Here is a 27,747-nt window from a genome sequence, read left to right on the forward strand (position 1 = left end):
AAATCCTGACATTCCCTCCGCAGAAAAGCAAACTTAGAAATTCGGTCATCCTGTTCCTTGGGCCTTATACTTTCTTACCAGCTATGCATATTTTATGTCAGGACATAGGAAAAAAAAGAGGGGGACAATTTGGTTGTAATAGTTGTAGTTTTTACCGGCCTTGCAGTGTACCGCTGTTTATGTTGTAGAGGGGTCCGAGCTTGATGGGATCGAGGTGAGGTCAGAGTCGGATGAGAGATCGTATAGTGGAGATTTGGGGGGGCCATCCGGGAGGGGGAACACTGTCTTGGTGGCTCTGATATATGAGGAGAGGGCTGCAAGGGAGGTAGCAGGTAACCGCTGGTTGAGGTCTTCAAGTGATGTAGCGAATAGTAGTTGGGCGGCCCTTTGGGGGGCACGTTCAGGGCAGTAGAAGATGGCATACTCAAAGTCTTGGTCTTCGAAGAGGCATCTGGGGCAGGTAGAGGGGTGGTCTGGACATATTCATGAGGGGAGGGTGGCGAGGTAGCTTTTGTGATCGCGAATCTTGCATATATGGCCTCCGATGAAGCGATGTAGGGAGAGGTGGGAGTGGAGTGGAGTGTTGATCTCGAAGATGTAGTAGTCTGGGAGGGGGCTATTTCGCCAGAGCTGGAAGGTGTCTTTCTTAATGGACAGCCCTAAGCTTGAGTGGATGGTGTTGAGGTCCTAGCTGAATGTAGGGGAGTTAGTGAGAAGGGAGTTGCAAAGGTCATCGATGTGGAGACGGGCTACACCTCTTCTACTGGAGTTCCAGTTGACGGGTGAGTTGAGTTTTCCGCGCAGGAGGTGTCGGTGAGAGGGTTCCCTGTAGTTGGAGAAAGTGTGAAAGATTTCCGGGATGCGTGAAGTAATGGTATTGTAGGATGGTGATGCGGCTTGAATTCAGGTGGTGTATCGTAAGCGGAGGGAGGGAATGTATAAAGCGAGAGGCGGGAAGAATGCCTCTGCCTGTAGTACTATGAGTGGTGTGGATCTGAAAAAGTTCGTTACCATCTCGAGGAAGAAGTGCCAGGTGGTTTCAAGGCATTTAAGGGCTCGTGACGTAGGTATGAGAACTGATGCGCCGTAGGTGAGTATTGGGAGTATGGCCATGACTGCTAGTCTTCGGCAGTTGAGTGGTTTGAGGCCCTTGCCTGCTGAGGCGAACCCTCATATGATTGCGAAGGAAGCTTGGGCAGAGGAGCATATTTTGGAAAAGTGGTTGAAGGTGTTGAAGTTGTCAGTGAGTTGGAGTCTGAGCTATCTGATTTCTCGCTTGGGAGGGAGGGGGAGGCGGTTGAGGGTGATAGGAAGGTTTAAGAGGGTGCCTCTACCTGTGCTGGTGCGCCAGTGGATCAGGTCCATCTTGGAGAGTGAGAAGTGGATGTTTCGGGTGGAGCCTATAGTTGTTGCATCAACAAACCTGCAGCCTTCACCAGACGCCCGAGGCGCTCAGGGCACTCAGGGCGCTCGGTACATAAACTACCTCTCCAGAGATACGGCAAGTGCTCCTGGCGCAGTCTGGCGCGCATCTTTCCGCCCCGGCGCATCCTAGTTCGCCCCGGCATACACTAGCCCTCCGACCCCGCCTGGGCACTGAGCGCGAGCGCCCGGCGCTACCCCGACGCTAGTCCCCTCGCCTGAGAGCGCCAGTTGGGCGCTCGTATCTCCTGACTGCTCCTGGAGCACTCCTGACTGCTCCTGGAGCACCCCCGCAGCTCCTGGAATACTCTGACTGCTCCTGGAGCCTTCCTGACTGCTCCTGGAGCACTCCCGCAGCTCCTGGAGTACTCCGACTGCTCCAGCGGTGCCTGGGATCGGGTCTTTGAACCTGGCGCACCCCCGACGCCCTTTTCTCTCCAGGCATACCCTTACGATCTCTACTGTTTACAGAGCACTCGAGACTGTTTACAGACCACTCGAGACTGTTTACAGAGCACTCAAGACTGTGATCCCCTGTCTATTACTAAATACTAACGACAATACCTCCTTGAACTCCCTTACTGGATATAATACAAAATATCAATCGGAACAAATCTCCAGCTATCCCCGACGCACTCGGGAGTGTTCTCCCCACGCATTTGCGAGTATTCTCCCAAAGCACTCGCGAGTGTTCTAGACATCTTCCTCCCCGCCCCCTTCGCAATCCCCCGCTACTGGTAGTTCTTGCTCCTCTTCTTCCTCCTCTCCCTCCTCTTCACTATCAATGCCGCGAAGTTGGGCATGAATCACCTCGTCCTGGCCGTTGTCAGAACTTGAAGGACCTCCTGGAGCACCCCTGAGTGCTCTCCGAGTATCTCAGAATGCGGCAAGATCCGCAGCCAAAGCTTCATCGTCCGCTCTAAACCCATCCTCCGGTATCACCTCAATCGTTACACCCTTCTTTTCTCGTATCTATCAAGGTAAGTATTTAGAATAGAACACCCATTGCCTGCATACTAGCATACCTTTTCTCGAAGGTTATCCTTGATTACCTCCAAAGTTGCCTCCTAATTCTGTCTACTCCTCCCCTTCCATGTGTTACTCATCCTGTTGAACGTTTCTACTCGAGTGGTGATGTCAGCTCGGCAATTCAGTATAGCTCTGAAAGCATCCGTCACTGCTCTCAAAGCACTTGGGAGTCCGCAGAGTTCTGAGAGCATCCGTCACTGCTCCCAAAGCACCCGTCATACCAGTGAGGGCATTGGGCAATACTTACTAACAACGCTCTCATTCTGCGACTGAAAATGATCAGGCTTAACATAAGTCCCTGTCGACCACACCCGAATGCCGTGCCAGATCGCCGTCGATATCAAGCAAATAGGTGTAGGGGTTATCCGCTCTAGGAATTCGGGGTCCCTAACCCCTCGCATCCTGACGCCATCAAAGTATTTAAAATACAATATATCGACAATTTCCGGGGCAAGGAAGCGCAGTCGGTAGGTCTAGTATCTGTTAGCAGCTTTCCCGAGTGCTCTCTGAGCATTTCCGGGTGCTATGTGGGCATTCCAGGTGCTCTCTGGCCATTGATCATACCTCGTAATGCTGCTGGGGGCTCAAGAAACGATCATTCTTCAAAAGATATTCGACTTGAGCCGCCCTTGCCTCAGGCCCCACAAGATTTCCAAGCCCGTATATCGTAGAGTCCACCAGGCTCCCTTTCACCTCGTGCATCAAGTGGGAATGGACACGGGAGTGCAGACTTCTGACCTATCGTTCTCAATTATGCTTCCAGAGCACTCGTAATCGTTTCAGGGGCACTCACCTGTTTAATTACGACCTCATCAAAGTCTACTCTACACCCCACTCGGCGGCTTGCAGTTGCCCACATGCTCACTACCAGTATCGAAAGTCTTGCTGCAGGTGGAAACGGCTCATGTACAAGCGTATGCTCCCCGATTAATATGCTGCACTCTTTCTCAATCCTCTGTGCTTGCATTGAGAGTACATTTGCACTCCTCGAGTTGGGTAACAAAGACCTCTGAGTCAATTGGCTCGAAAGAATGTCGCCAGTGTTCTCAAAGACGTCGTGAGTGCTCTCTGGAATATGAACCTCGCGTTCCGCCATCAGAGCATTCTCGTTCTCCCTGGATGAGGGAAGATAGTCGATTTCGTAGACTCCTTGCGATCGAATTTGGCTGTGAGGTTGGGCTGAAGGAATTTGAGGGCTTGAAGGAATCCGAGGACTGCTCACAGAGCTCTCGCCAATTCCGTCAATAGGAGGTGAAGAACGATATGGCCGCTAAGTAGGTGAGGACTCCCCGTATCGAGAGCGCATTGAGGAAAGATCGATATGGCGCGTCGAAGAGCTGTAATCATGATAATAAACAGGTTCAGAAGGCCTAGACTGTGTAGGTATTGGCGGTGCTCTCTGGGATGCCGGGAGTGGTCTCTGAGATGCATTTTGGCTTGGTGCCGAAGTGGGTGCTCTCTGGGATGCCGGCAGTGCTCTCTGGGATGCCGGGAGTGCTCTCTGAGATGCATTCTCACTGGGTTCCGAAATGGGTGCTGCTCTACCCTGACCTTGTTTCCGGATTACATTTGTGCCCAGTCGAGCTCCCCTCTGAACCGTTAGCCTCCGAGTCTATTGAATAAAACCAATGAAATGAGCAGAATAGAGTCAAACCTATATCAAGTCCACTGACACGTCGGAGGAAGCAATTACCTCCGCTACTGCGCCAGTTGCTTTCCTCCGAGCATTGCCCAGTGCTTTGGCAGTAGTCGGCGGAGCTGTGCGAGGTCTCTTTCCGACAGTCTGAGACCTCTGAGTGGAGGCTTGAGGTTCATCCTCCGGTTCATCCTCATTCTCCTCAGAACTCTCGGACTCTTTCTCTGGAGAATCATCATACTCTGAGTGGCTGGTATCAACTATTTCCTCCACCTCTGACGCCTCTATTACTTGAGCCTGCTCCTGCGCTTCAACAAGGTCAGTATGGTCGCCGGGGAGATGAAATTCTACCCTTCTAGGACTGCTTCTTCCAGTGGGAGTTTCGGAAGAACGGAGAATGCCTTTACGAGCTATTTGGGCGGCGGTGGTCGATTGACTACTCCGAGTGCGGGCTGGCAGTGGAGTCAATGGTCGGCAAGGTATCTCAGACTCGTCAGTCAGTAAATCTTCATGTTCTTCAGGTCGTCTTGGGAGTCGTGGGTGCTTTGGGGCAAGAGGTGCTGAACCGGAGGAGCGCTTAGTGGGATCCATTCTGATGGCTAGCAGGAATATCCTCAGTGCTCTAGGAGCACTCGCGGTATCTTTGATTAGAAATCAATTCTTGGCGAGAAAATTTGCGCCGCTAATCAAGAAGAATTTGCACGGCTAATCCTCCTACGGCAGGGATCCGCTCAACCGCAACATTTGTAATCACTCGTTTTACTGCACTTTGCACTTTCTGAAGCAATACCGAGTGCTCTGAGAGCAATCTAGGAGTTTGAGTCGACTCTGAAATAAAAGCAATGCAATTACGACACGGAATAATCTAATCTCATCTAATCTCATCTAATCTCATCTAATACGACAAAACACATCCATTGATATATGCTCGCAAGATAAAGGAAATCCAAAACATCAAATCGTACAGCATGTCCATCTCAGTAGCACTCGCGAGTGCTCAGAGAGCACTCCATACTGCTATTCAAAAACCCATCAATTCATATATGCTCGCAAGACAAAGGAAATCCAAAACATAAAATCGTACCGCACTTCCTCCATCTCAGTAGCAGTCGCGAGTGCTCGGAGAGCAATCTGTACAGATTTTCAAAGGTTAGTAGTGAGAAATCCGCAGGAATAGTGGCGAGAGACTATACCAAAGGAGACTAATGATGCCCACCACCATCACCACCACCACCGCCTCCACCGCCTCCAGCTGGCCGACCACCTCCACCACCACCACCACCACCACCACCATCGCCTCCAGAAGGTCCACCACCACCACCACCACCACCACCGCCCGGAGGTCCACCCGGAGGAGGAGGAGGAGGAGGAGGAGGAGGAGGAGGAGGAGGAGGTCCGCCCGGAGGAGGATTACCACCACCACCACCACCACCACCACCGCCCGGAGGAGGATTACCACCACCACCACCACCACCACCGCCGCGCGGAGGAGGATTACCACCACCATCACCGCCCGGAGGAGGATTGCCACCACCACCACCACCACCACCACCACCTCCAGCAGCAGCCGCGAGTGCGTCAGCAGCTCTCTTGGCTGCTATCCCGGCAGGTGTCCAGATTACTCCCTGTGCAAAGTTTGCGTCAGCAACCCCTACACCCAGAGGATACTTCCTCAGGTATTTGGGGTCTAAGTCGTCGATAGCATCCTGCTGTCTATCGCGACGTCTAACAAGAGTCTGGATTAGCCTTTGATTACTGGCATCAGTTCTGAGCAAATATACCCTCAGTCCTTTAGCATTTATGCGGTGATTTCCCTCCTCGTAATCAGAGTCCTCTGCTGGAATATCGATCATGGTGTAATCGTCTTCCTCGATATGAGGGAATGCTCGTGTCAGCGGCGGTGTTTCAGCACCACCCAAATTAGCACCCGCACCCGCTCTGTGGAGGACCGCCAGTATCCCCCGAGGCCTGCCAACGCTATTCTTCAACCAACCCTCGACCTCTTCCGAATCAGTGATCTGCACCTCCATCGGCCGAACAGGAGGATTGGATGCCGGTGGAACGTTATCGAGTGCTCTCCAGATACTCCTGATTGCTCTGTCGGGTGGGGTGTGCTTCAGGATCAAATTGCAGAGCTCTGGAAACGTTATCTTGGTCAGAACTCCAATGAACGAATTCTGATTTCGTCGATGGTTCCAGTCATAGATAGGGGGCGGGGCAACCCTGGAGAATGCTCCTAGAGCATCCGGGTCTACCACCGTAACCATTATGGAAGGTCTATCGAGATCTGCAGACACTGGGTCCCGTTTACGCTTCTTAGAGCGTTGGGCGGGCAGACCACCGTCCTCATCATCATCGCTATCGTCAGCAACTTCTTTATACTCGCGATTTCCCTGCCCCCTTGATAGCTTTTCCTTCTGCCCAACATCAGCGATGAGCCACTTCAAAGCGTCCGCGAGTGCTCTGTGGGTTGCGGAATCGCCTCCGTTCCACATAGGCAGGAAACCACTGAGAGGGCGTATGTTCAACACATGGAGGCATAGAGCATTGAACGCTGCTGCTCCGGAAACGGTTTTGTTGACCCAACCGGTGTTCTGCATCTCCGCTTTGAGGCTGTTGCGGATGTTAGTGTACGATTTAGGGAGGTTGATCAAACCTAAAGCCATCTTTGCTGTATTTGCCTGAGTCATTTTCCCGGTGTATCGGGCTTGAGAGATTGGGGATGATGCTTCTGGAGCACTGGGGTATGCTTCTGGAGGACTGGCGTATGCTACCTGAGCACGTGGGGGAGTTTCTGGGGCACAAGGGGGAGTTTCTGGGGCACGATCTCTGCTGCTTTGCCTCTGCTCTGCCGGTAGAGGGGAACTAGGTATTGGTAGCCGACGGCGACGTCGGGATTGAGAGCTCTGTGAAGCACTGGCGACTGCTTCTGGAGCAGGGGTATGAACTGGGAGTACGGTTCTACGGACAGGGGCAGATGGTTGTGGCGGCGAGCTGCCCAATTCTGGGGAAGTGCTGGAGACTCGTTGAAGTGCTCGTCCTCTTTGGAGTCTTGGGCCTGCTGCTGGGCCTGCTGCTGTCCCTGCTGCTGGTCACTTTGCGGAGTGTGTTGCTGGGCCTGCTGGGCCTGCTGCTGTGCGTGCTGCGGAACCTTCGCTGTCGGACTCGACTTCAGATTGCACTGATTCCCACTCTTTTGGGAAGAGTCTCGAGTGCCGAGTGGGCGGTGACGAGTGCTGAAGAGACGGTGACGAGTGCTGAGGGGGCGGTGACGAGTGCTGTCGGGAGCTTGAAACCACTCGGGGATGCTTCCGGGAAGAGGATGACTGCGGCGGGGGTGTCTCTTCTATCTCTTCTGGGATAGGCTGGAGGCTTTTCATCTCTTTGCGAGACGAGGAAGGGGAGGACTTCTCGTTCTTCTTCTGCTCCTTCTTCTTCTCCTTCTTCTTCTCCTTCTTCTCCTTCTTCTTTTCCTTCTTCTTCTCCTTCCTTTCCTTCCTTCGGCGTTTTTTGCTATCTGATTCGTCGGTGTCTGGATTGCGATCTCGCTTCTTCTGTGAGCGCTCTGGAGTGCCCTGAGGGGAGGATGAAGGCTATAGTGAATATGTGATGAGTATGGTTCTGAAAGCAATAGGATTAAGGAGGATATACCATCTTATATATGATCGCTAGGTGTGCAGCTTGAAAGCTTGAACTTGAAACGAAACTTGAAACTTCAAGTTGAAGCCTAAACTTGAAACGTGAGCTGAATGCGCTTTCAAGAGGTATCTTGAGAGCTTAGATAGCAGGGAGGGGCTTGAAGTGATAGGTAGCGCTGGAAGATGGTTAGGAAGCTCTCACGATCTGGAAGGAGGAGAAGGGTGCTCTTACACCGAATACAATCAGCTATTCCAGGGCTCATCATGCTTCCGAGAGCACCCCCGTGTGCTATACGAGCATCCTCCGGATCCTCGGGTGCTGTACGAGCACCTCCGGGCGCTCCCACCAGTGCTGCATATGGTGCTCCAAGCCATGCTGAATGTTTGCTCCAATACATGACGTAGATCAATGCTCTAGGCGCACTCGAAGATTCTACTCTGGAGGTTTGATTCAATTGAATGACGTAGATGAATGCTCTAGGCGTACTCGGGAATGCTCTGACGGTAGTATCAACAGTGGTGTCGATTGGATTCCTATGTTGGGTTGGTGTTTGTGTTCTTGTTGGTGTCGGGCTCTGTGCGCTATGAAGCTGAGTCGGAGAGTGTGTATCCTCTGAGCGCATATCCGATATTAGTATCGAATTTGGCAGTGAGAATGGTCTCTCCATGATCTGAATAGCATCCGCGAGTGCTCAGAGAGAGAGAGCGAATGCTGAGAGGGTAGAACGGAGCATCGTTGGCGGCATGATTGTGGTGATTGTTGTTTCTTCTCGTTGTATGCTTGTGTTTGTGTTTGCATTATTCCGTTGGAGATGTATGACGTCAAAATCAGCCTCGATATGGTGGAGGTGCGAGCGCAAGGCTCACAATCACTTGGCGAGCGCTCTGCAGCGAGCACTCTGTAGAGCACTCTGCACAACCGCTTGGCGGCGAGAGCCTCATTGGATGACAAATCGTTCGTAGAGCACTCTGCACCGCCTGCAGGAAAGAGCCTCCGCCTTGGCAGACTGCAAATTCTCGAGTCCAATGAAATCGTCTTGCCCTTTTTGCAGCAAGAGGTACAGCTCCTCCGCGAATTTTGACAGACATCTTCGAACGATCCATCCTTTGGAAGCAGATGAATGGCTGGGAAATCAATATTCACTGCTGGAGCACGATCAACCTGCAGAGACCCCCGACAACACTGACGAGAGCCCAGAGTGCATTCCCGATTACTATTCAGACACGCATTACGATTCAGAGTCGGACATTTTCGACCAAGATTCGGGTAACAATTCGGACCTTGAATCCGAATCATATTTCGTGATGGAAGAGGCAGATGGCGATTCAAATGGGCATAGTAGGGCATCTACGACAGTTTACGAGGGTGCTGGGGAGCCACTTTACCGCTCGGAGGACCACGACGAGTGCTCACAGAGCCTTCTCCAATACCCATGGCACCCATTCCGGTCAGCATACGAGTTCAGAATGGCACGCTATTTCACACTGTCCAAAGCCTCACAGGGGAACATCGACAGCTTCTTTCTACACGCTCCGCCGAGTAGTGGCGAGTGCTCCTACAGCACTGGGCGGGGTTTTATCAAGAAGTTGGAGGAAATGAACGATATACTGGGAAAGGCGAGCTGGAATCATTCGGAGGTGGATATTGGGGGGGAGAAGATCTCTTACTACTACCGGGATCCAATGGTAGTCGTCCGATATCTTCTAGGGCAACGTGCCTTCCGGGAGTCATTGGTGTATTCGCCCGTGGTGGAGCATAATGAATTCGGCGAGCGAATGTACGGGGAAATGCATACGGGAGATTGGTGGTGGGAGATACAGGTCCGTAAACTTCACCCTGTCAACTTGAGGTGCTCTATGAGCTGTCGATGATGCTACAGGAGCAGTCGCTAATGTTTTCTCGACAGAATACGTTACCGGAGGGGTCCACTGTCGTACCAATTATCTGCGCGTCGGATGGAACACATCTGACAAATTTCAGCGGGGACAAGAAAGCCTGGCCAATCTATCTTACCATCGGGAACATCAAGTCGTCGGTGCGCAACAAGCCTACAGGGCATTCATTCATTCTCCTAGGGCTGCTACCAGTGCCACCGAAGCTCGGAAAGAATACAACACTCGTTAACTCCGTTTTAAGACGTCAGAGTCAAATGGCACTGCATCGTGCCCTTGGGGAGATCTTTCAAAGCATTCGCGAGTGCTCTCAGGAGGGCGAGCTAATCAAATGCGCCGACGGCTACGAACGACTATGCTTTCCGGTGCTCTCGGGCTGGATCGCTGATCAACCCGAGCATTCAAACTTGCAAAACATTAGCACTAGTGCTTGCCCGAGATGCGAGGTGGAGTTTCACAATCTTGGGAGCACTCGTCGAAGCTCTATGCGCAATCACAAGGACTACAGGGAGAGGGTACAGCTATTTGGCGAGAACCCGGGCAATCTAGAACCGGTAGAATACCTTATTGCGAGATCCGTCAAAACACTCTTCAATGCTTTCTGGGGTATGCCGAGGGTTAATCCGTACGATCTCAATAAACCGGACATACTGCACAATATTTACCTAGGGATGTTGAAGCACATGATGGAGTGGATTCAGGGTTTCTTGAAGAAGCATCATCGATTGGAGGAATTCGACAAAGCTTGGGCTTCGATTGCGCCTTACCCTGGACTAGCAGTACCAAACAAGGCATATCGTTCTACCACCCAATGGCAAGGGAAAGAGATGCGGAATCTGGGGCGGGTCATTCTAGAAGCACTCGCGGCTGCTCTGAGAAACCCGGGAGTGGCTGTCAGGAGCGACTTCGCAAAAGCTTTGAAATGCGTTCGAAGCCTAATAGACTTACACTTAATGGCGCAATATGGGAGTCATACAACGAGCACACTGGACTATATGGAGAGCTATCTCGAGGATTTCTATAAATACAAGGATATCTTTTTAGACTTCAGGGCGTACAAGAAGACGTTAAAGGATGCGAGAAATCGAACGAAAGCAATTAGTGGCTCCCAGAGCACCCAGCGAGGCTTGGAGGAGATCCGGGAGATTCGGGAAAGATCGCACTTCAACTTCATCAAATTGCACGTCTTAATGCACTACCGGTAGCACGTTGAGCGCTTTGGTAGCATTCCTCAATACTCCACGGATGTCAGCGAGCTTGCCCATGTACGGCAGGTAAAAGAAGCTTACAGAGCGTCCAACAAGGTTGATGCTGCGACGCAGATACTGGACTATGGAGGGAGACGATTGGCGTTAGAGATTCGAATTCTGAATCTGAAAGACATCGTCGGAGGTTCTGAGAGCACTGACGATATCCTCTGGAGCCATCGGGATAACCTCAAGGAGTTGCTCGACATTTTCAAGATCGAGGACCGCAAGAAAACGCCAAATGAACGCTCAATAGTAGAAAGCGGACTGCCCCTGAAGCGTCTTTGCAACCCCTCCGCGAAATCGGAAAGACTTTTCAACGTGGCAGACGGACTGCAAATGAGCCATATCACGCTATATCGCCTGATAAAGGAGTATGCCAAGGATACGGGATGCTCTCAGAGCTTTGCCGGAAGCTCTGAGAGCATGTTGGAGCGCCGGGTGGAGGTTTTCACATGCTTGCAGGTTCCGATACCAATCTTCCAAAGGCCTGACGTATACGAGGTTCACAACATCAGGTGTACGGGAACAGCATCTTTTAGGAAGGGGAAAATAAGAAAGGATTGGGCATGGGTATCGGTAGGTTCCTCAGAGCAGTGGGGAGTGTTTCGGGGACGCTTACCAGGACGTGTGGAGGCTCTGTTCAAGGTGCGGGATAGCACAGGGCACGCACATAGACTATGTGTAGTTGAGCTGCTTGAGGCGAAGGATCGTGGCATCGCTGATAGCTCACATGGGCTGCTGAAGGTCTGTAGGAGGAGGAGGAAGAGGATGTGGGTCGTGAATATTCGGAGTATGTTAGGAATGGCCCATTTGTTCGAGGTGGATGCTGGCAATTGGCTGGTAAATACTAGGATACATTTGCGTACGTGGAATGAATTCAGTTGAATGCTGTAAAGCATTCCCGAGTGCTATGCAGTGATATGGGAGGATTACCGAGTGCTATGCAGTGATGTGAGAGGATCACCGAGTGCTATCCAGTGATGTGAGAGGCTTACTGGGTGCTATCCAGTGAGAGCATTACCGAGTGCTATCCAGTGATATGAGAAGCTTACCGGGTGCTATCCAGTGAGAGCATTACCGAGTGCTATCCAGTGATTTGAGAGGATTACCGAGTGCTATGCAGTGATATGAGAGGATTACCGAGTGCTATCTAGTGATGTGAGCGGATTACCGAGTGCTATCCAGTGATATGAGAGGAATACCGACTGCTATCCAGTGATATGAGAGAAATACCGGGTGCTATTCAGTGAATGCTCTGAGGGCAGTGGTGAGTGCTCTACGAGTGGAATGTTAGACCCAATAGGACCGTCTAATTCAAAATTCGTGTCGTTCTGCTAGTACGCATGCGGATTGGAAGAGGGAGGTGAGTATCGGCCGCTCAGTATCTGAGTCTGACTATCCAGCAAGCCAGCTCCAGGAGGGCGCGGTAGGCAGGCATTGGTCTTCCGACCAGTAAAGTCATCCTGCACCTTTTTCCAGTCCATGTTTGCTGCTTATGCATGGATATTGAGCTTTTCAGACGAGTAGTACCATGGCCTCAACCTCAAGGCTTATGCCTTTCACGAATCGACAGATACATATACGTTCGTCAAAGGTTTGGTAGCCATCTCCAGTATACATGACAGTGCCCGTATCAGTATTCCGCAACTGACCGTTCAGCGGCGTGAAGAATACCCAAGTGAGATATCGTTTGAGAGACCGGCGATGCCTACCTTGCCTTTGAAGAAAGCGTATCGATTCATATGGGTCTAAGTGGGGGGTGTCCCACCTTGAATAGTATTATTAAAGATGTTTCCGCAGCTCTACGAGCATTGGTCAGTGCTATGGAAGCATTCGTGGTGCTCTCCGGACGTGAGCAATATCTCTTGGCAGTGCCTGGAAAAACTCGTTGTGATTTGATCTCCTGGTGCAGATATTACTGACGAGTGCTGTCAGCGCGCTGACGCTGTCTCCTGGCGGGCCCCGAGATGTCCGTGATTCGTTGCCAGTCCCTGGGCGGAAACTCATTAGTTGATCATTCTCCAGACGCAGGAGGCATACCCAGGCGTGTCATGGCGGAGAGAGCATCACCGGGTGCTCTCAGGACGAGCACCATATCGCCTGGAGGTGCATCCCGCGTGAAAGTGCACGACGCGCCTAGAGAAGATTGCGGAGAGAGCATTGCTGGGTGCTCTATGGATGTAGGTGATATGGCTCAGAGTACTCTGTAGACAGTGGCATTAGCGAGTGCAAAGAAGCTCATTAGGGAGTGCGAATATGCTGCTCTGACAGCGGACTGCTTGGAGCGAGTACTCTGCTTGGATCGAGTGCTCTGCTGGAGCGAGTGCTCGAGTTGCAGTCGTGAAAAGCTCTCTTCTCTGACGTCGTCAGATGATTGGCACTGCGCTCTGGCGGAGTGTATAGACGATTATGCACCCTGGTGCTGCCAGACAGAGAACATACTGCTCTGGGGGCATCGGGCTCGGATGCTAGCATCGCCTGGCGCGAGCACCCTGCTGTTGCGACGCCTGGTGCGAGCACCCTGCTGTGGCGACGCCTGGCGTGCCTGGCGCCCAGGGCGTAGGCACTGCGCCCTGAGGAATAGCAGAGTTTGCTGATGTGCTTGTAGTTAGGCAGCCTCAAGTGGGGTGATGTTCTGTTGGTAGGGCAGGGAGGCCACTGTGAAGGCGAATTCACCTATTTAGGAGAGAGTTATACCTAGGGATGGGTCGATGTTAATAGGGGGAACGTAGATGCAGAAAGGGATTGAGGAGATAGGGGAGCCCTGTAACGGCGTAGTACGAGTAAGGAAGAAGTTCAGGAAGGAGAGTGATTAGTAATCGGGATTTCATTTGTCATTTCTCTTTTGGGCTTTCGGTCACGTTTGGGTTTTTCTTTTTATGGTTTACATTATGCGAATTGGTTATCCGCTTCTGGAGGATATATGTATGGCTGTATTTTCCTTTTGTCCTCTCTTTCTGTTCTCGTTATCCGAACTTCTTGTTATATAGGAATATATTCTATTTTCTGTCTTCGAAACCCTATGAACTCAAGTCACGTAACCTAGTGGTTGGGCGCCTTGGTCCCTGTCCTAGTCCTCGCTCTCGCTTCGCGTAATGTGAAGCGTTTGATCCTGTTACTCTTTGTTTCCTTCGATATTCTATCATTAGGAAACTTTGTCTAGTACCTATCGGCATCAAGACAGATAATCCCAAACCCTGACCCTGACTCCACACGAGGCAAACGTTTTCACCTACGTGACTCTGACTCAGTTTCTACTGTTCTCTTACCGAACACTCTCGAACCCTGTTCTAGTTTCTCCGAGTCGGCCCGTAACAAGCCCTGAGGTACCCCTACTGCCACCGGCAAGGACGCCTTAGGGGATCCTGGGAAGAGGAGGGTGCATTTGCTGTCGGAGAGGAAGGAGAGGACCCATTGGATCATGTATGGGGGGGTATTTTTGCTGCGGAGGGTGTCTGCCAGGATGGATAGGACGATATGGTCGAAGCCTCCTTTGACGTCTAGGAAGAGGGAGGAGACTTTCAGGCCTGCTCTTCGGAGGAGTCTGGTTTCGTGAATGAGGGTGGTGGCGGCATCTGCCGTTGAGAGGCCTTTGATGGATCCGCATTGGTGGAGGTGTATGAGGCGTGAGGTGGAAGTGTGTGTAATGAGTACTGTCGCATAAATTGAATGGGTGCCGCAAAATCCTACCCTTCCATTGATTAGTTGCCGCTGAGCCTCATCGAGAGCTTGACTTTTGATCGCCTTGGCCAACGAGAATAGGAAATTTCAGTGCACTTCGATTCGTTATTCCCGAAGTTCTGCGGTAGTGCACGTGGAATGATTAATTAATTTGAGTACGAGAGGGTATTTCTGTGTTTGAACTAGAGTACTTGCTGTGAGAATAAGTTTCCACCAGCACTTTTGTATTGCAACCGCATTTCAAGTACACACTTGTTGGAAACTTATTCTTGCCGCAAGTAGGTGTTTAGTGGAAATATTTGATTGACTTTGAGATCGGCACCAGTCAGACGGTAATTACCGGAATATGGGACTGGCTCCATTCGCTAAAAGTCTCTTTTCTGGTAACTTTAGCGAAAGTTATCGTATTCGTTGCGCACAATATCCTCCAATTACATATATAAGTTATCCCTTAAGCTGTCGCGAAAATGCTGACCCACCAAAAAGAAGCAAATTTGGTGTGGCATTACTAATAGATCTCGTTATCTCTCTTATCAAATAATAGATCTCCCATACAAATCTAATTCCTCTGTTATGGGGGGTCAGCATCGACAGCTTAAGGAATAGCTAGATGTCTCTCATTACGAAACATCTCTACAAACTCGATCATAAGACCCTACTGCCTCCAAGCCTCACTAGTTGAATGAAGATCATTAAAATGTGACGTATCATTAAATATATCCAGGGCTTACAGCCCAGCTTTCGATGTCACTACATGTCAATTCGTGCGGAAGACAACCAAATTAGCCGGTATGTAGTAGATATCGCGAAGTCGTCGTATCTAGCGACAGTTTTCATTTAGATCCAGTTCATGAGTAAAATCTTTGAAATTGACATCCTTCGCTCGATAATATTGACGAATTTCATATGTTTTGATTATCCCGAAATTCGCACTGAGTTATCATTACGCTAGCAAGTAAAACTGGTTAGTGGCAACAGGGCATCCAGCGCCATACCTATCTCAACTCGAGTGGCTACTATTAGTGTATACAAGTGGTTTCCGGCCTTCGGCCGGTTAGGACAATGAAATCAGCTAGTCTCGTCCAAATGTGACAGGTCGTCTTGGAAATGTGATATATTGACAGAAAGTGATATATTACATGTACGCTAGGCTGACTGAGGACTAGCGTGCAGCATTGCTGGGTGAGGATCCCCAACTCCACCGCCACCTCTACCTCTACCTCTAGCTCTACCTCCACCTCTACCTCTACCTCTACCCTTACCCCTACCTCCACCTCCGCCCCTCCTACCTGCCTCCATATTGACACCTATGCTAATGTCTATATAGACTCCTAATTCGACACCTAATTCACGCCCAAATCGACGCCCAAATCGACGCCTAGGAGGCATCAAACCGAGCACTGCACCGAGCACCGCACCTAGCACCGCACCGAGCACCGCACCGAGCACCGTTTCGAGCACCTTTTCGAGCACCGTTTCGAGCACCGCACCGAGCACCGTTTCGAGCACCTTTTCGAGCACCGTTTCGAGCACCGTTTCGAGCACCTTTTCGAGCACCGTTTCGAGCACCGTTTCGAGCACCTTTTCGAGCACCGTTTCGAGCACCGTTTCGAGCACCGTATCGACCACTGGCGCAGGCGTAAGTAGAGGTACAGGCGCAGGCAGGAACCAGGCGCTGGGTGGTAGGCGCGGTGTTACAGGAAATACGAGTACTGTTCTCAGTCGAGGAAATAGGAAGAATACGAGTAATGGGTTGTGATGCGGGTACGGCCGGGTAGCGGAAGAACAAGCATAGAAAGGAACCGAGGGGTGTGGGAGCACCGGGTGCAACCACACGAGTATTAGGCTATTGTGAGGACACGCTTACTATTGGGTGTCTCACCCGAAACGGAATAGAAGCGGGGTTCATGGCTGCAGGCCATTCTACTTAAGGAAGTAGCTCTAGGACAATAGTATGATACAGCTCGGTTACTGGCAATTGCGGGGTTCATGGTTACTTGTTAAGATTAGAATGGAGGAACGGAACTATGCGGGGGCGCTTTTCTATCGGGGTTATCTTCGGGTTGATTGTCTTATTCTATTATCGTGGTATTAGTAGTATTAGAAAGCGGGCCTTGGCATAGGTTCCAATATGTATAAATAGGGAAGGATTCTGCCTCGTCTTAGTGGCATCATCAGTCAATCAGCGAGCGGAATCCGGTTTACAATATTACAAGTTTAAAAGCTATAGAATTATCGCTTAGCATTGGCATTTCCCCAAACACTATATTGTACCTTATCCACTACGCTATCATTTTATCGATCGCATATTATCAACGTCCCGATAAGACAACTACTTGCTTAGACCAATACTTGGGAGTATTTTGTGTGGCGGATAGTCACCGTGCGCTCAGGTAAAAGAATAAGAAAGTAGTCTATTAGAAGGGCTTTTTGATACCTTATGCATCCCCGAGTAGCAACAGCAGCTATCAACAACTTTACTTGCACTACTTCCTTCATCGTTCGCAGAGGCAGTGCCGAACATCTCTATTGCGGATACCTCGAGTACGCCGGGTTTTTTATCGAAGCAGGTACTACTTGCACGTTCGAAGAACACGACCCGGAGATCCTCAACTACCCTGAACTCTTCCCTATCAAAGTCACCCTCAGACAGCAATCCTACGGATTAGCTCACTCCGTCCCTTGGTTCGTCGTTCAACCCTGGTGCAGAAGACAGCCGCAGCTCAGAATCGAGCAACTTAGCAATGTCAAGGGGTCATCAGCAACGAGCGGAAGAAGACTACAACATGGAGAGTTCAATCACAGTGAGAGATCGAGGTATAGTCGAGACCCAGGCGAGACAGCGCCACAGGAGGGATCTGGACATGCCGATCAGCGACCTCTTCAGATCGACTCAGCCGGCCGAATCCTATGGCCAACCCCGCTCACGCAGGCAAGGGGACTATCGAGACTATTCCCAGTACAAAACGCCAATCAGAGAGAGGTCTTCTATTCCGAGGCCCTCGGTCCTCAGGGTAACGGACGAAGACGAAGACACGAATGTGGATGTGGAGGAACGCCGTATCGAGCACCCATTTGGAGAAATCATCGGGCAGGAAATCGAACGGAGAGGAGCCCCAGTAGTTCAGCAGCTGAGTCGCGGACTTGGAGATCTCGCTGTGAGCGTCCAAGACCTCCCTATAATCAGGGACATCACTCGGCAGCACTCCGCGCAGCTCGCCCAGCAACACGAAGAGCAGACCAAACTCATCGGCGAACTGCAGATGAAGTTCAATCAGGACCAAGAAGAACGGGAGCGCAAGGAAGGGTTTATCCTCGCGCAAGTGCGGGCAGAGACAGCCGCAACTACAGCGAATCTCGGCCAAGTCTTGGAGCAAATCGTCACCACTACTAGGGCCCACCAACAACGGCAGGAAGAGCAGGCCCAGCATATAACCATGCTGGCCGACTGGATCCAAAGGTTGCCGAAAGAAGGCCCAGCCCAAGTCCCAGAAGGTGTAGCAGCCACGCTAGCACAATTGGAGAGGACCATGCAGCAGCAGGCCTCACTAGTAGATGGGTTCTCCGGAACAAAGACGGCTCTAGAAGAAATGATAGAGCAAATGAAGGAAACAGCCCATAAAACGGCTGCGGAATGACCATTGGCCCCAGAGACAGGTGGCGGCGGATCAGGCCCACCTCCCCAACCACCTCCCCAAACACCAGTCACCCCTCCAGCTGGCTCCGAATCCAGTGAAGACCCCGAAGACCAAAGCCTAGCATCAAAAAGCAACCCTAAGCGTAGTAGCCAACAAGGGAAGCAAGGAGGTCAAGGAGCACAAGGGGGAGGTAATGGGAATGGTAATAAGGGGGGTAATGCCCCTGGTGGACCGGAATCTCCAGGATCATCCTCATCGGACTCCTCAGATTTAGAAAATGAACGTCGCAGGCGGCTGGAACGTAAAAAACGAAAAAAAGAAAGAAGGCGCCAACGAGAAGTAGAACTCTCACACCCCCTTCATGCCACCGTAGGTGATGCACCAAAAAAGGCCAACATTCCCTTCTCCGGAAAAGCCGATCAAGACGTAAGACTCTGGATCGACCAGATGGAGATCCTAATCAGTCTCCAGAAGAAGGTTCAATGGGATAATGGCACTAAGATTATGTGGGCATCCCTCGAGTTTACCGGTAGTGCGGCGAATTTTTGGCGGAATTTTACGGAGAGGTTAGCCTTGGACAGCAGCATCGGAATCTGGGAACGGTTCAAGCAAGAACTCCGTACCTAATATGGCAACCGAACGAGTCAGGAACAGGCCAAGCAGAAGATGGATAAACTCCGGCAAACTGGCCCGATCGACGACTATATCAATGAAATGCAGAACCTAGAATGGGATGCACGAGTTGGACCAGTTGTCATGAGATCCATGATCCTAACAGGAATAAACTCCTCGCTGGAACAACGGCTCTCCAATGCGATTGAGGAACCTGGGGATTTCGTGGACTGGTTAGCCTGGGTACAAAAAGTCGGACGTAAGGACCACGAGGTGAAGGCTCGGAAAGAAATCCTGCGAGGTAAAGATACGGTTAAACCTCGCGAGGAGAAAACGGAACGGCGGAAATCGCGCAACAACGCAAATCCTCGGAAAACTTTCCTCACATCAGCCAACCACTCCAAGACCTCGGATGACTTAGGTGTCACCAAGGAAGAGAAGGAGAAATGGCAGAAGGAAGGAAAATGTTTCCGTTGTGGTAGAGATAACCACTTCGTGAAGGATTGCGTGGCAACGAGTAAGGTCAGGTTAACGAACCTGAAGAGGAAAGAGCCTCCTTCCGGGAGAAAGGACCTCGGAAGGGAGGGTGATAAGAAACGGAAATTGGGGCCACAAAATGAGGCATTTAGGGCAAGGATTACGAATTTGGAGGACTAAAAATTGATTGGGTATTTCTATGTTTACGGTTGTTTATTACATGTTGTGTTATGGGTTTTTCCATGTTTGCTTTTTATAAGGAATCGGGTTATGCTCTATCGGTTGTTATTTCGCGCAATTTAATTCTCTTTACACACACTCCGAGAAACGGGGTCACACCCCGAAACGCCTGGCGCGTAAGTGTTGTACTATGATCTTCATCAACGCTCGAATTTTCTATATAAGCCCCCTCGCTCCGCGATCAAAACAAGAACCACCAACGTCAAAACTTACTCATATCTGAAAAACAACATACCTTTACCTTATACATACGAATATGTCTTTACACAACCAAGAAACCCGCCTCGAGATTGAGATCTCCTGGGCACATCCTGCAACTAGTACTCTCTATGCAGAAATGGTCAATGCACTCCTAGACAGCGGAACAGAGGACTGGGTTATGTCCTGGAACTGTATCCATCGTCTCAAGATCCCAACTCAACCTCGACCTAAGCCTCTCATCATCAGACAGGCCGATGGTACCCCTATGCCTAACTCCGGAACCCACATCACTCAATCTCTTACCCTCCGCATCGGCAACCATCTAGACAGAGACATCGTCTGTGAGGTTGGCTCGTTTGCAGAAGAAGACCTCGTCATACCACATCGATGGCTCAAGGAGCATCAACCTACCATACATTGGGGACAGAATAAGGTCACCTTCGACAACATTCATTGTCAGATTAAGGGATGCTTCATGACCATGTATGATACATACGAGGAAGACCCAGAAGAGCTCATCATCAGGCTGTTGAGGTCGTCAACCCAGACACAGATGATGATCGAGGAACACCCATTCTGGGCAAGAGCATTGGTAAACGAGGCTCTCGTTAGTGCTATACCAATGGAGTATCAGGACTTTGTCAACGTCTTCTCCAAGGAGGGAGCCGATCGATTACCTGATCACTCTGAATGGGACCACACCATTCCCCTTATGGAAGGAAAGCAGCCTCCATGGGGACCGATCTATGCGCTCTCCCCAGTGGAACAGAAGGCACTCCGGGAGTACTTGGACGAAATGCTAGCCTCTGGCAAAATAGTGCCCTCCACTAGCCCGGCAGCAGCACCCATTCTGTTCGTTCGCAAGGCCAACGGGAAATTAAGGTTATGCGTAGACTTTCGTGGCTTAAACGCCATCAAAGTCAAGAATCGCTATCCTCTCCCACTTATGACAGAGTTGGCCGATGCGACGAAAGGAGCAGAGCACTTCACCAAATTAGACCTGAAAAATGGCTACAATTTGATTAGAATCGCTGCTGGCGAGGAATGGAAAACAGATTTCAGAACGAAATACGGCCACTTCGAATATCGGGTAATGCCTTTTGGCTTAACCAATGCACCAGCGTCGTTCCAGGTCATGGTTAATACCATATTCAAGGATCTATTGGATCAAGGCGTAGTAGTCTACTTGGATGATATCCTAATATATTCAAAGACTAGAGAAGAGCATACGACTCTTGTGCGAAAAGTATTGTAGCGACTGCAACAAAACCACCTATACGGGAACCTCGAGAAAACGGAGTGGTACAAACAGGAGGTAGAATTCCTGGGATTTGTACTATCAGGAAAAGGGAACCAGGTGTCGCCTAAAAAGGTGAAAGTAATCACAGAATGGTTGGCACCCACCAAGGTTAAGGAACTTCAATGTTCCCTCGGGTTCGCCAATTTCCTACGACGGTTCATCCACAGGTACTCTGAAATTTGTCGACCAATGACCGACCTCTTGAAGAAGGGTTCCATATGGCGATGGAGCAGGGAACAGCAAAGCGCTTTCGACGAACTCAAGAAGAGATTTACGTCTGCTCCAATACTACGACACTATGACGAACACCACGAAGCAATCATAGAAACTGATGCGAGTGACTGGGCCGAGGCCGCAGTACTCTCTCAGGTGTTCGAGGACGGTATTCTACACCCGGTAGCTTACCACTCTCGCAAGTTCAACGAGGCAGAGGTTAACTACGAGATCTATGACAAGGAGATGCTCGCTATAGTTTCTGCTCTCTTGGCTTGGAGACATTGGCTGGAAGGAACGGACATTCCTATCTAGATATATTCGGATCATCAGAACCTACAGTATTTCACAACGACCAAGAAGTTGTCGAGAAGACAAGCCAGATGGGCCGAAAGATAGCACCTTTTCGCTTCAGGATCCATTACCGCCCAGGCGAAAAGAATGGCAAGCCAGATGCACTTACAAGGCGCCCAGAGTTCGCTATGGAAGGGGGAGTGATGCGTGAACAACCCGTAAAACAGTTGCTCAGCAGCAGAACAGTTTGTCCGAAAATCACGGACCAGTGTAGAAACTGGACCTGAAATTATCGACAGCCCCGAAGAAGGATGGACTCCGTTGGATCAGTGGTACGACATACCAGGCGTAGAGTTGCCTCAGCTACTACAAGACTGGTATGAACAGGACAGACAATGGGTTCGGAGAGTGTTCCGGGATGAACCTCTCCCTGATACAAACCTTGAAGTCTTCGGGTCAGCAGAAGCTGCTGCCGTAGTAGCAGAGCGGACTACTGAATGGACCCCGGGATCGAATGAGGCCACCCACGATGGTCGTTGGGTAGTGCCAGGATACGCGGTCAAGCAAGTCATTGAGGATCATCATGACAGACCCGTAGCGGGGCATCTAGGAAGGGATAAAACCCTCGAGTTGATCGATAGGAACTACTGGTGGCCAGGAATGTCCACGGATGTAGCCAACTTCGTCAAGACTTGCGATGTATGCCAGAGAGCCAAACAACGTCGGAGATACTTGTCACTCCCTCAACCCCTAGAGTTAGCCACCACCCCTTGGACTGATATCTCAATGGATTTTGTGGTAGAAATGCCAAAGGAGAAATCAGGATTCCGTAACGTATTGGTAGTCGTGGACCGTTTTACGGAAATGGCTCACTTCATTCCAATGACGGGAATCAATGCGGAACAGACCGCTAACGCATTTGTCAAAGACATCTGGCGTTTTCACGGACTTCCCAGGAGCATTGTCTCTGACAGAGGAACACAGTTCGTATCGGCATTCTGGACGGCGGTTACAGAACGACTTGGGATTCGTAGAAGACTCTCAACCTCGTTCCACCCGCAGACAGATGGCCAAACGGAAAAAACCAACCAGCACCTCGAATTCTACCTTCGAGCCTACACCGCAGGTACAGGGAAGAAATGGAAGGACCTGCTACCAATCTGCGAGTATGCCTATAACAATGCGAAACACTCATCTACAGGACAATCGCCGTTCTATAGTAACTACGGTTTCCACCCACGAACGGATTGGCCAACAGATGTGGATATCGATCGGCTGGACGTCAATGGGAACAACTACTTGGACAACCTCCTTCAAGCTCACGAGTCAGCGAGAGATACGCTGCAGAAGACCTTTGACAGAATGGCGTCAAGACCAGGGCCAGCAGTTCAGCGGTTCGCAATCGGTCAAAAGGTCTTGCTGGATACTCGGAACCTCGGGGGATACGACAACTGGTCGGATAAGTTCACTGGACCCTTTGAAGTCGCCGCAGCTATAGGAAATAGGGCTTATCGGTTGAATCTTCCGGTAGAATGGAAGGTTCACGATGTATTCTACGAAATGCTGCTACGACCTTATCGAGAGGACCCTAATCCAGGTAGACAACAGAATACCCGGAAACGACTCGCAACACCCGATCCTCAAGAAGCGCTCTTAGATGAGAACTTCAAACCAAGTACGAATACTCGACCCCATAGGCGGAGTCAAGGGCCAGTCACCGATTCGAGACGGCCTCCAAAGCGACAACGGACTGGGAAAGACTAGCTCGATACCTTTCCTACTCTATGACTTTTCCCACAGGGTTTTTATCATAGAGAGGTTTTTACGGTCGAGGGCGACGTCTAGGAAGGGGGAGTAGTGTTACAGGAAATACGAGTACTGTTCTAAGTCGAGGAAATAGGAAGAATACGAGTAATGGGTTGTGATGCGGGTACGGCCGGGTAGCGGAAGAACAAGCATAGAAAGGAACCGAGGGGTGTGGGAGCACCGGGTGCAACCACACGGGTATTAGGCTATTGTGAGGACACGCTTACTATTGGGTGTCTCACCCGAAACGGAATAGAAGCGGGGTTTATGGCTGCAGGCCATTCTACTTAAGGAAGTAGCTCTAGGACAATAGTATGATACAGCTCGGTTACTGGCAATTGCGGGGTTCATGGTTACGTGTCGAAATTAGAATGGAGGAACGGAACTATGCGGGGGCGCTTTTCTATCGGGGTTATCTTCGGGTTGATTGTCTTATTCTATTATCGTGGTATTAGTAGTATTAGAAAGCGGGCCTTGGCATAGGTTCCAATATGGATAAATAGGGAAGGATTCTGCCTCGTCTTAGTGGCATCATCAGTCACTCAGCGAGCGGAATCCGGTTTACAATATTACAAGTTTAAAAGCTATAGAATTATCGCTTAGCATTGGCATTTCCCCAAACACGCGGGTGCGGGCGCGGGTGCGGGGGCGGGTGTAGACATATGTACATAGCATTATATTACTATTATTACTCCGCATGGTTCTTATTCAGTGCTGTCATTGGTGATAGCGGGTGAGAATCCTAGGAGGGTAGCGATTGACATTGAAAGATTCTTAGGAGGACAACGATGGACATTGGGAGGACAACGATGGACATTGGGAGGCCTCTGAGAGGGCAGCGAAGAGTGCTTAAAGGATAGTGAGAGGTATTGTTAGGGCTCTGATAGGCAATAAGAGAATTCTATGAGGGTAGCGATGGACATTCGGAGATTCATGGGAGGATAGCGATGGACATTGGGTGTTCCAGGGTGTAACGGAGCCATTTCAACTGTCTGGTGTATGAGTACACACAGGGCCCGGTTACATGCTGAGAGTTATTGTTAGAAGGCAGTTGCACGGTGATATGCAAGTACCGGCAGTGTGGTTAGCTACCAGCTGTTAGAGTAACTACATTCCGGGCGCTAGGAAGGGGATCTATTCACGGGAGCAATGACTGACGAGTCTATGCCTCGCCAGTGACTAGAAGACCGGCCAGAGTGAAGCTCTGATAGCCCGGTGATCCTCTGTATCCTCTAAGCATTATGAGCCCGCCGAAAGGCAGGGACTTGGCTAGGGAAATCTACAATAAGCGAAGGCTCTACAGCAATAATTAAGCTTACACCTGAGCAGCAGCTCATTCATGCAGGTCCTCGGTTGTGTGGCAACCAAGGCTGCAGGTGTTACAAAGGCTTTGACTAAGGGTGGTTGCCTTGGGTATCGGAAACACCTGCTGACGCTTAGAGAAAAGTGGGGTAGTGGTGGTATTGTTTCCGGCACCGAGGAAAGGGCCCACCGAATCTTAGTAAGGAGTTAGGAGCAGAGAATAGAGGCCTTCGGAGTATAAGTACTCAGGTTCATTCTCGCCCTTCAGTCCAATTCTCTCCAGTCTTCATCAGAAAGAAAACCAAGTTCTTATCGGTAGCAGAGTCCTTAAAGATTATTGAGTTCTAGCGATAGTATCTTTGAATAATCTGCAACCTGATTGTCTATCTTGCACGGCCGTCTCTAATCTATCCAATTCTATTTCTCTTAGAAAGGACCCCCGTTACACAGGGTGCGTAGATGCTGGGGCTGGAAGCGGATGCTGGGGCTGGAAGCGGGTGTTGGTAGCGGATGCTGGTGCTGGGAGCGGGCGCTGGGGTGACGCGGATGCTGGGGCTGGGAGCGGGTGCGGGCGCGGGCGTTGGGGTGACGCGGATGCTGGGGCTGGGAGCGGGTGCGGGCGCGGGCGTTGGGGTGACGTGGATGCAGGAGCTGGAAGCGGGTGCTGGTAGCGGATGTTGGGGCTGGGAGCGGGTGCAGGCGCGGGCGCTGGGGTGACGCGGATGCTGGTGCTGGAAGCGGGTACTTGAAGCGGATGCTGGTAGCGGATGCTGGTGCTGAGAGCAGGTGCTGGTGCTGGTAGCGGGTGCGGGCACTGGGGTGACGCGGATGCTGGGGCTGGAAGCGGGTGCGGGCGCTGGGGTGACGCGGATGCTGGTGTTGGAATCGGATGCTGAAAGCGGATGCTGGGGCTGGGAGCGGGTGCGGGCCCGGGCGCTGGGGTGACGCGGATGCTGGGGCTGGAAGCGGGTGCTGGTAGCGGATGCTGGGGCTGGGAGCGGGTGCGGGCGCGGGCGCTGGGGTGATGCGGATGCTGGGGCTGGAACCGGGTGCTGGTAGCGGATGCTGGTGCTGGGAGCAGGTGCTGGTGCTGGGAGCGGGTGCGGGCACTGGGGTGACGCGGATGCTGGGGCTGGAAGCGGGTGCTGGTAGCGGATGCTGGTGCTAGGAGCGGGTGCTGTTGCTGAGAGCAAGTGCTGGTTCAGGTAGGGTAAGGCTGCTAATATTCGGGCTCGTCGCTGTCGTTGCGTTTCCCCTCTTCCCCTCTTCCCCTTTTCCCTTGCACAACAACACTTCATAACATCATTCGCTTGCGAGTTCAAACACACAACACATGAGAGAGAGTTCAAATAAGATAGAAAGTCAAATATTTAGGTGCTTTGCCCTTGATATCCTTCTATACTTAGGAGTACAATCACTTGTTGTTGTTGTTGTTGTTGTTGTTGTTGTTGTTGATATCCTGACTCACCTACAGCTTCTACAAACCCGATCCACAAAAATGCCTCCTATCCGATCCAAAAGAATACCACCCCCCAAAGCGTACAAAAAGGCCATCAATGAAATTGCTATATATATAGCTAGCAAACCCTCTCTTCTGCAGAAAATCAGAGATAATAAAATTGATTCTCTTGTTTCTTCTATTAAGAGAGAGTTCTGTAATGTTGCCGATGGAGTTAACGATGGCATTTTCAATGATCTTGCTGCCTTCCTCAACCACCCCAAACAAATGAAGGAGCCGAATAGCTATGCAGAATTAAGAGAATCGATGAAGCAGAGGAAGGAGGAGAAGGAAAGAATTAAAAGAATTAAAGCTTTATTTGTGGAGGAGTGTAACCTCAAGGAGGACGATGCAAGGAGAGACAAATATTTGGAACAGTTTACGATTGTGGAGGTAACCCGATATCAAACACCTTACCGTCCACCCAGTAATTGGGTGTATGAGTCCGAGCAAATTCATGACATTTGGCAAGACCACCTACAGCTTGGTAAACCAAAGAACAAAAGACTAAAAGTACCACCCATGCTACTTTTGGAACCACAATATCTCCAGCTAGATGTTGACGAGGACCAAAACTGCATTTTTATCGATTCCAAAACCAAAGAGATTGTTGGGTTGGTTGCTAGGAATTGGATGGCCGAGGACAGAAAAGAAACTCTAGATTGGGTAAATGAGATTATTATCAAGGAATGTCAGATCAGGAAATCAATCCGGGTAAGTATTATTTCTCTTCAAATTTTATTCTTGCGAGTACTAATTATTTCTTAGCTTGAAGATACTGGCAAACTTTGTCAAATGGGGTACTCAGCTGGTTCCAGAAGCAAAGCCAGTTTCGATTGGGTTAGAAATATCACCTCCAAGAAAAACCGAATGGAAGACTTTGAGCACTTGGGCAGCTATATTTTTGCTCTTCTTTGGAACATGAGTAAGGGTAGATTGCCGAAGCCGATTATTGAGGATATAACTGGGTTTTGTAATTCTACCTTAATTCCGAGAATGAATTATGCTGCTAAAGACAGAGCTACTTCTCAAATCTGCGGGAACTATACTGTGAGGGTGCAGGACGATGACATTGAGTTTGACTGTGTTCTGATGGCACCTCCTTCTGGATTTATGGCATATAATTATGCAAGGTAATATTCACTCCGAGTACTTATTTATCATTATTACTAATTAATAATAGGGGTACTCATAATGAAAAGTGCCCTCATAAGTATGCATTGTTCTGGACTACAGCTAGGACATATGGGTCCGAGGAGGGGGGACACTTCTTCATTGCCGATTATGGAATCAGAATCAAACAATCAGCCAACTCAGTAGTAGTTTGGAAGCCGACTGACTTTCATGGGACTACTTTATCAGTAAAGGGTCCCACCAATGAGTCTGATTCCCATCAAATTGGTATGAGTATTGTCACTCCTGTCCAATTGATAAAGTTGTGGGAAAAATATCAACAGGATCAAATTACTGCCGATAATATTGAAGCTATTTTGGTTGAGTCCGATGAATCCGAGGAGGAATAAATTGTTATTTCCTATATTATGTAGTATTATTATTGATGTTACTAAAAATCTCCACTCCTGTATTAAGTACCGATAGTTATTTCAGCTGCCAGTT

General features: G+C 50.2%; 5 protein-coding genes across 5 annotated transcripts; 2 read left to right on the top strand and 3 right to left on the bottom strand.

Annotated features, from left to right (window-relative positions):
* Positions 1–2,115: 2,115 nt before the first annotated feature.
* H6S33_008803 (uncharacterized protein) lies at positions 2,116–4,678 on the bottom strand (the record flags this gene model as incomplete). Its single annotated transcript, XM_044840144.1, has 9 exons — positions 2,116–2,238; positions 2,308–2,394; positions 2,448–2,489; positions 2,547–2,632; positions 2,699–2,924; positions 3,016–3,189; positions 3,245–3,721; positions 3,809–4,042; positions 4,145–4,678. The coding sequence occupies 9 exons, from the start codon at positions 4,676–4,678 to the stop codon at positions 2,116–2,118; spliced, it is 1,983 nt and encodes a 660-aa protein (XP_044687659.1).
* Positions 4,679–5,289: 611 nt separating this feature from the next.
* H6S33_008804 (uncharacterized protein) lies at positions 5,290–8,393 on the bottom strand (the record flags this gene model as incomplete). The annotated part of the gene is made up of 4 exons (XM_044840145.1): positions 5,290–7,175; positions 7,239–7,680; positions 7,783–7,901; positions 7,958–8,393. The coding sequence occupies 4 exons, from the start codon at positions 8,391–8,393 to the stop codon at positions 5,290–5,292; spliced, it is 2,883 nt and encodes a 960-aa protein (XP_044687660.1).
* Positions 8,394–8,751: 358 nt separating this feature from the next.
* H6S33_008805 (uncharacterized protein) lies at positions 8,752–11,753 on the top strand (the record flags this gene model as incomplete). Its single annotated transcript, XM_044840146.1, has 3 exons — positions 8,752–9,546; positions 9,633–10,819; positions 10,871–11,753. 3 exons carry the CDS (start codon positions 8,752–8,754, stop codon positions 11,751–11,753), a joined length of 2,865 nt encoding a protein of 954 aa, XP_044687661.1.
* A 13,286-nt stretch (positions 11,754–25,039) lies between these two features.
* Positions 25,040–25,930, bottom strand: H6S33_008806 (uncharacterized protein; the record flags this gene model as incomplete). The annotated part of the gene is made up of 1 exon (XM_044840147.1): positions 25,040–25,930. The coding sequence occupies one exon, from the start codon at positions 25,928–25,930 to the stop codon at positions 25,040–25,042; it is 891 nt and encodes a 296-aa protein (XP_044687662.1).
* Positions 25,931–26,130: 200 nt separating this feature from the next.
* H6S33_008807 (uncharacterized protein) lies at positions 26,131–27,653 on the top strand (the record flags this gene model as incomplete). Its single annotated transcript, XM_044840148.1, has 3 exons — positions 26,131–26,844; positions 26,899–27,263; positions 27,314–27,653. 3 exons carry the CDS (start codon positions 26,131–26,133, stop codon positions 27,651–27,653), a joined length of 1,419 nt encoding a protein of 472 aa, XP_044687663.1.
* Between the last annotated feature and the right edge of the window lie 94 nt (positions 27,654–27,747).

Source organism: Morchella sextelata (genome assembly GCF_020137385.1).
Source record: "Morchella sextelata strain SCLS chromosome Unknown scls_28, whole genome shotgun sequence".
Classification (NCBI taxonomy): domain Eukaryota; kingdom Fungi; phylum Ascomycota; class Pezizomycetes; order Pezizales; family Morchellaceae; genus Morchella; species Morchella sextelata.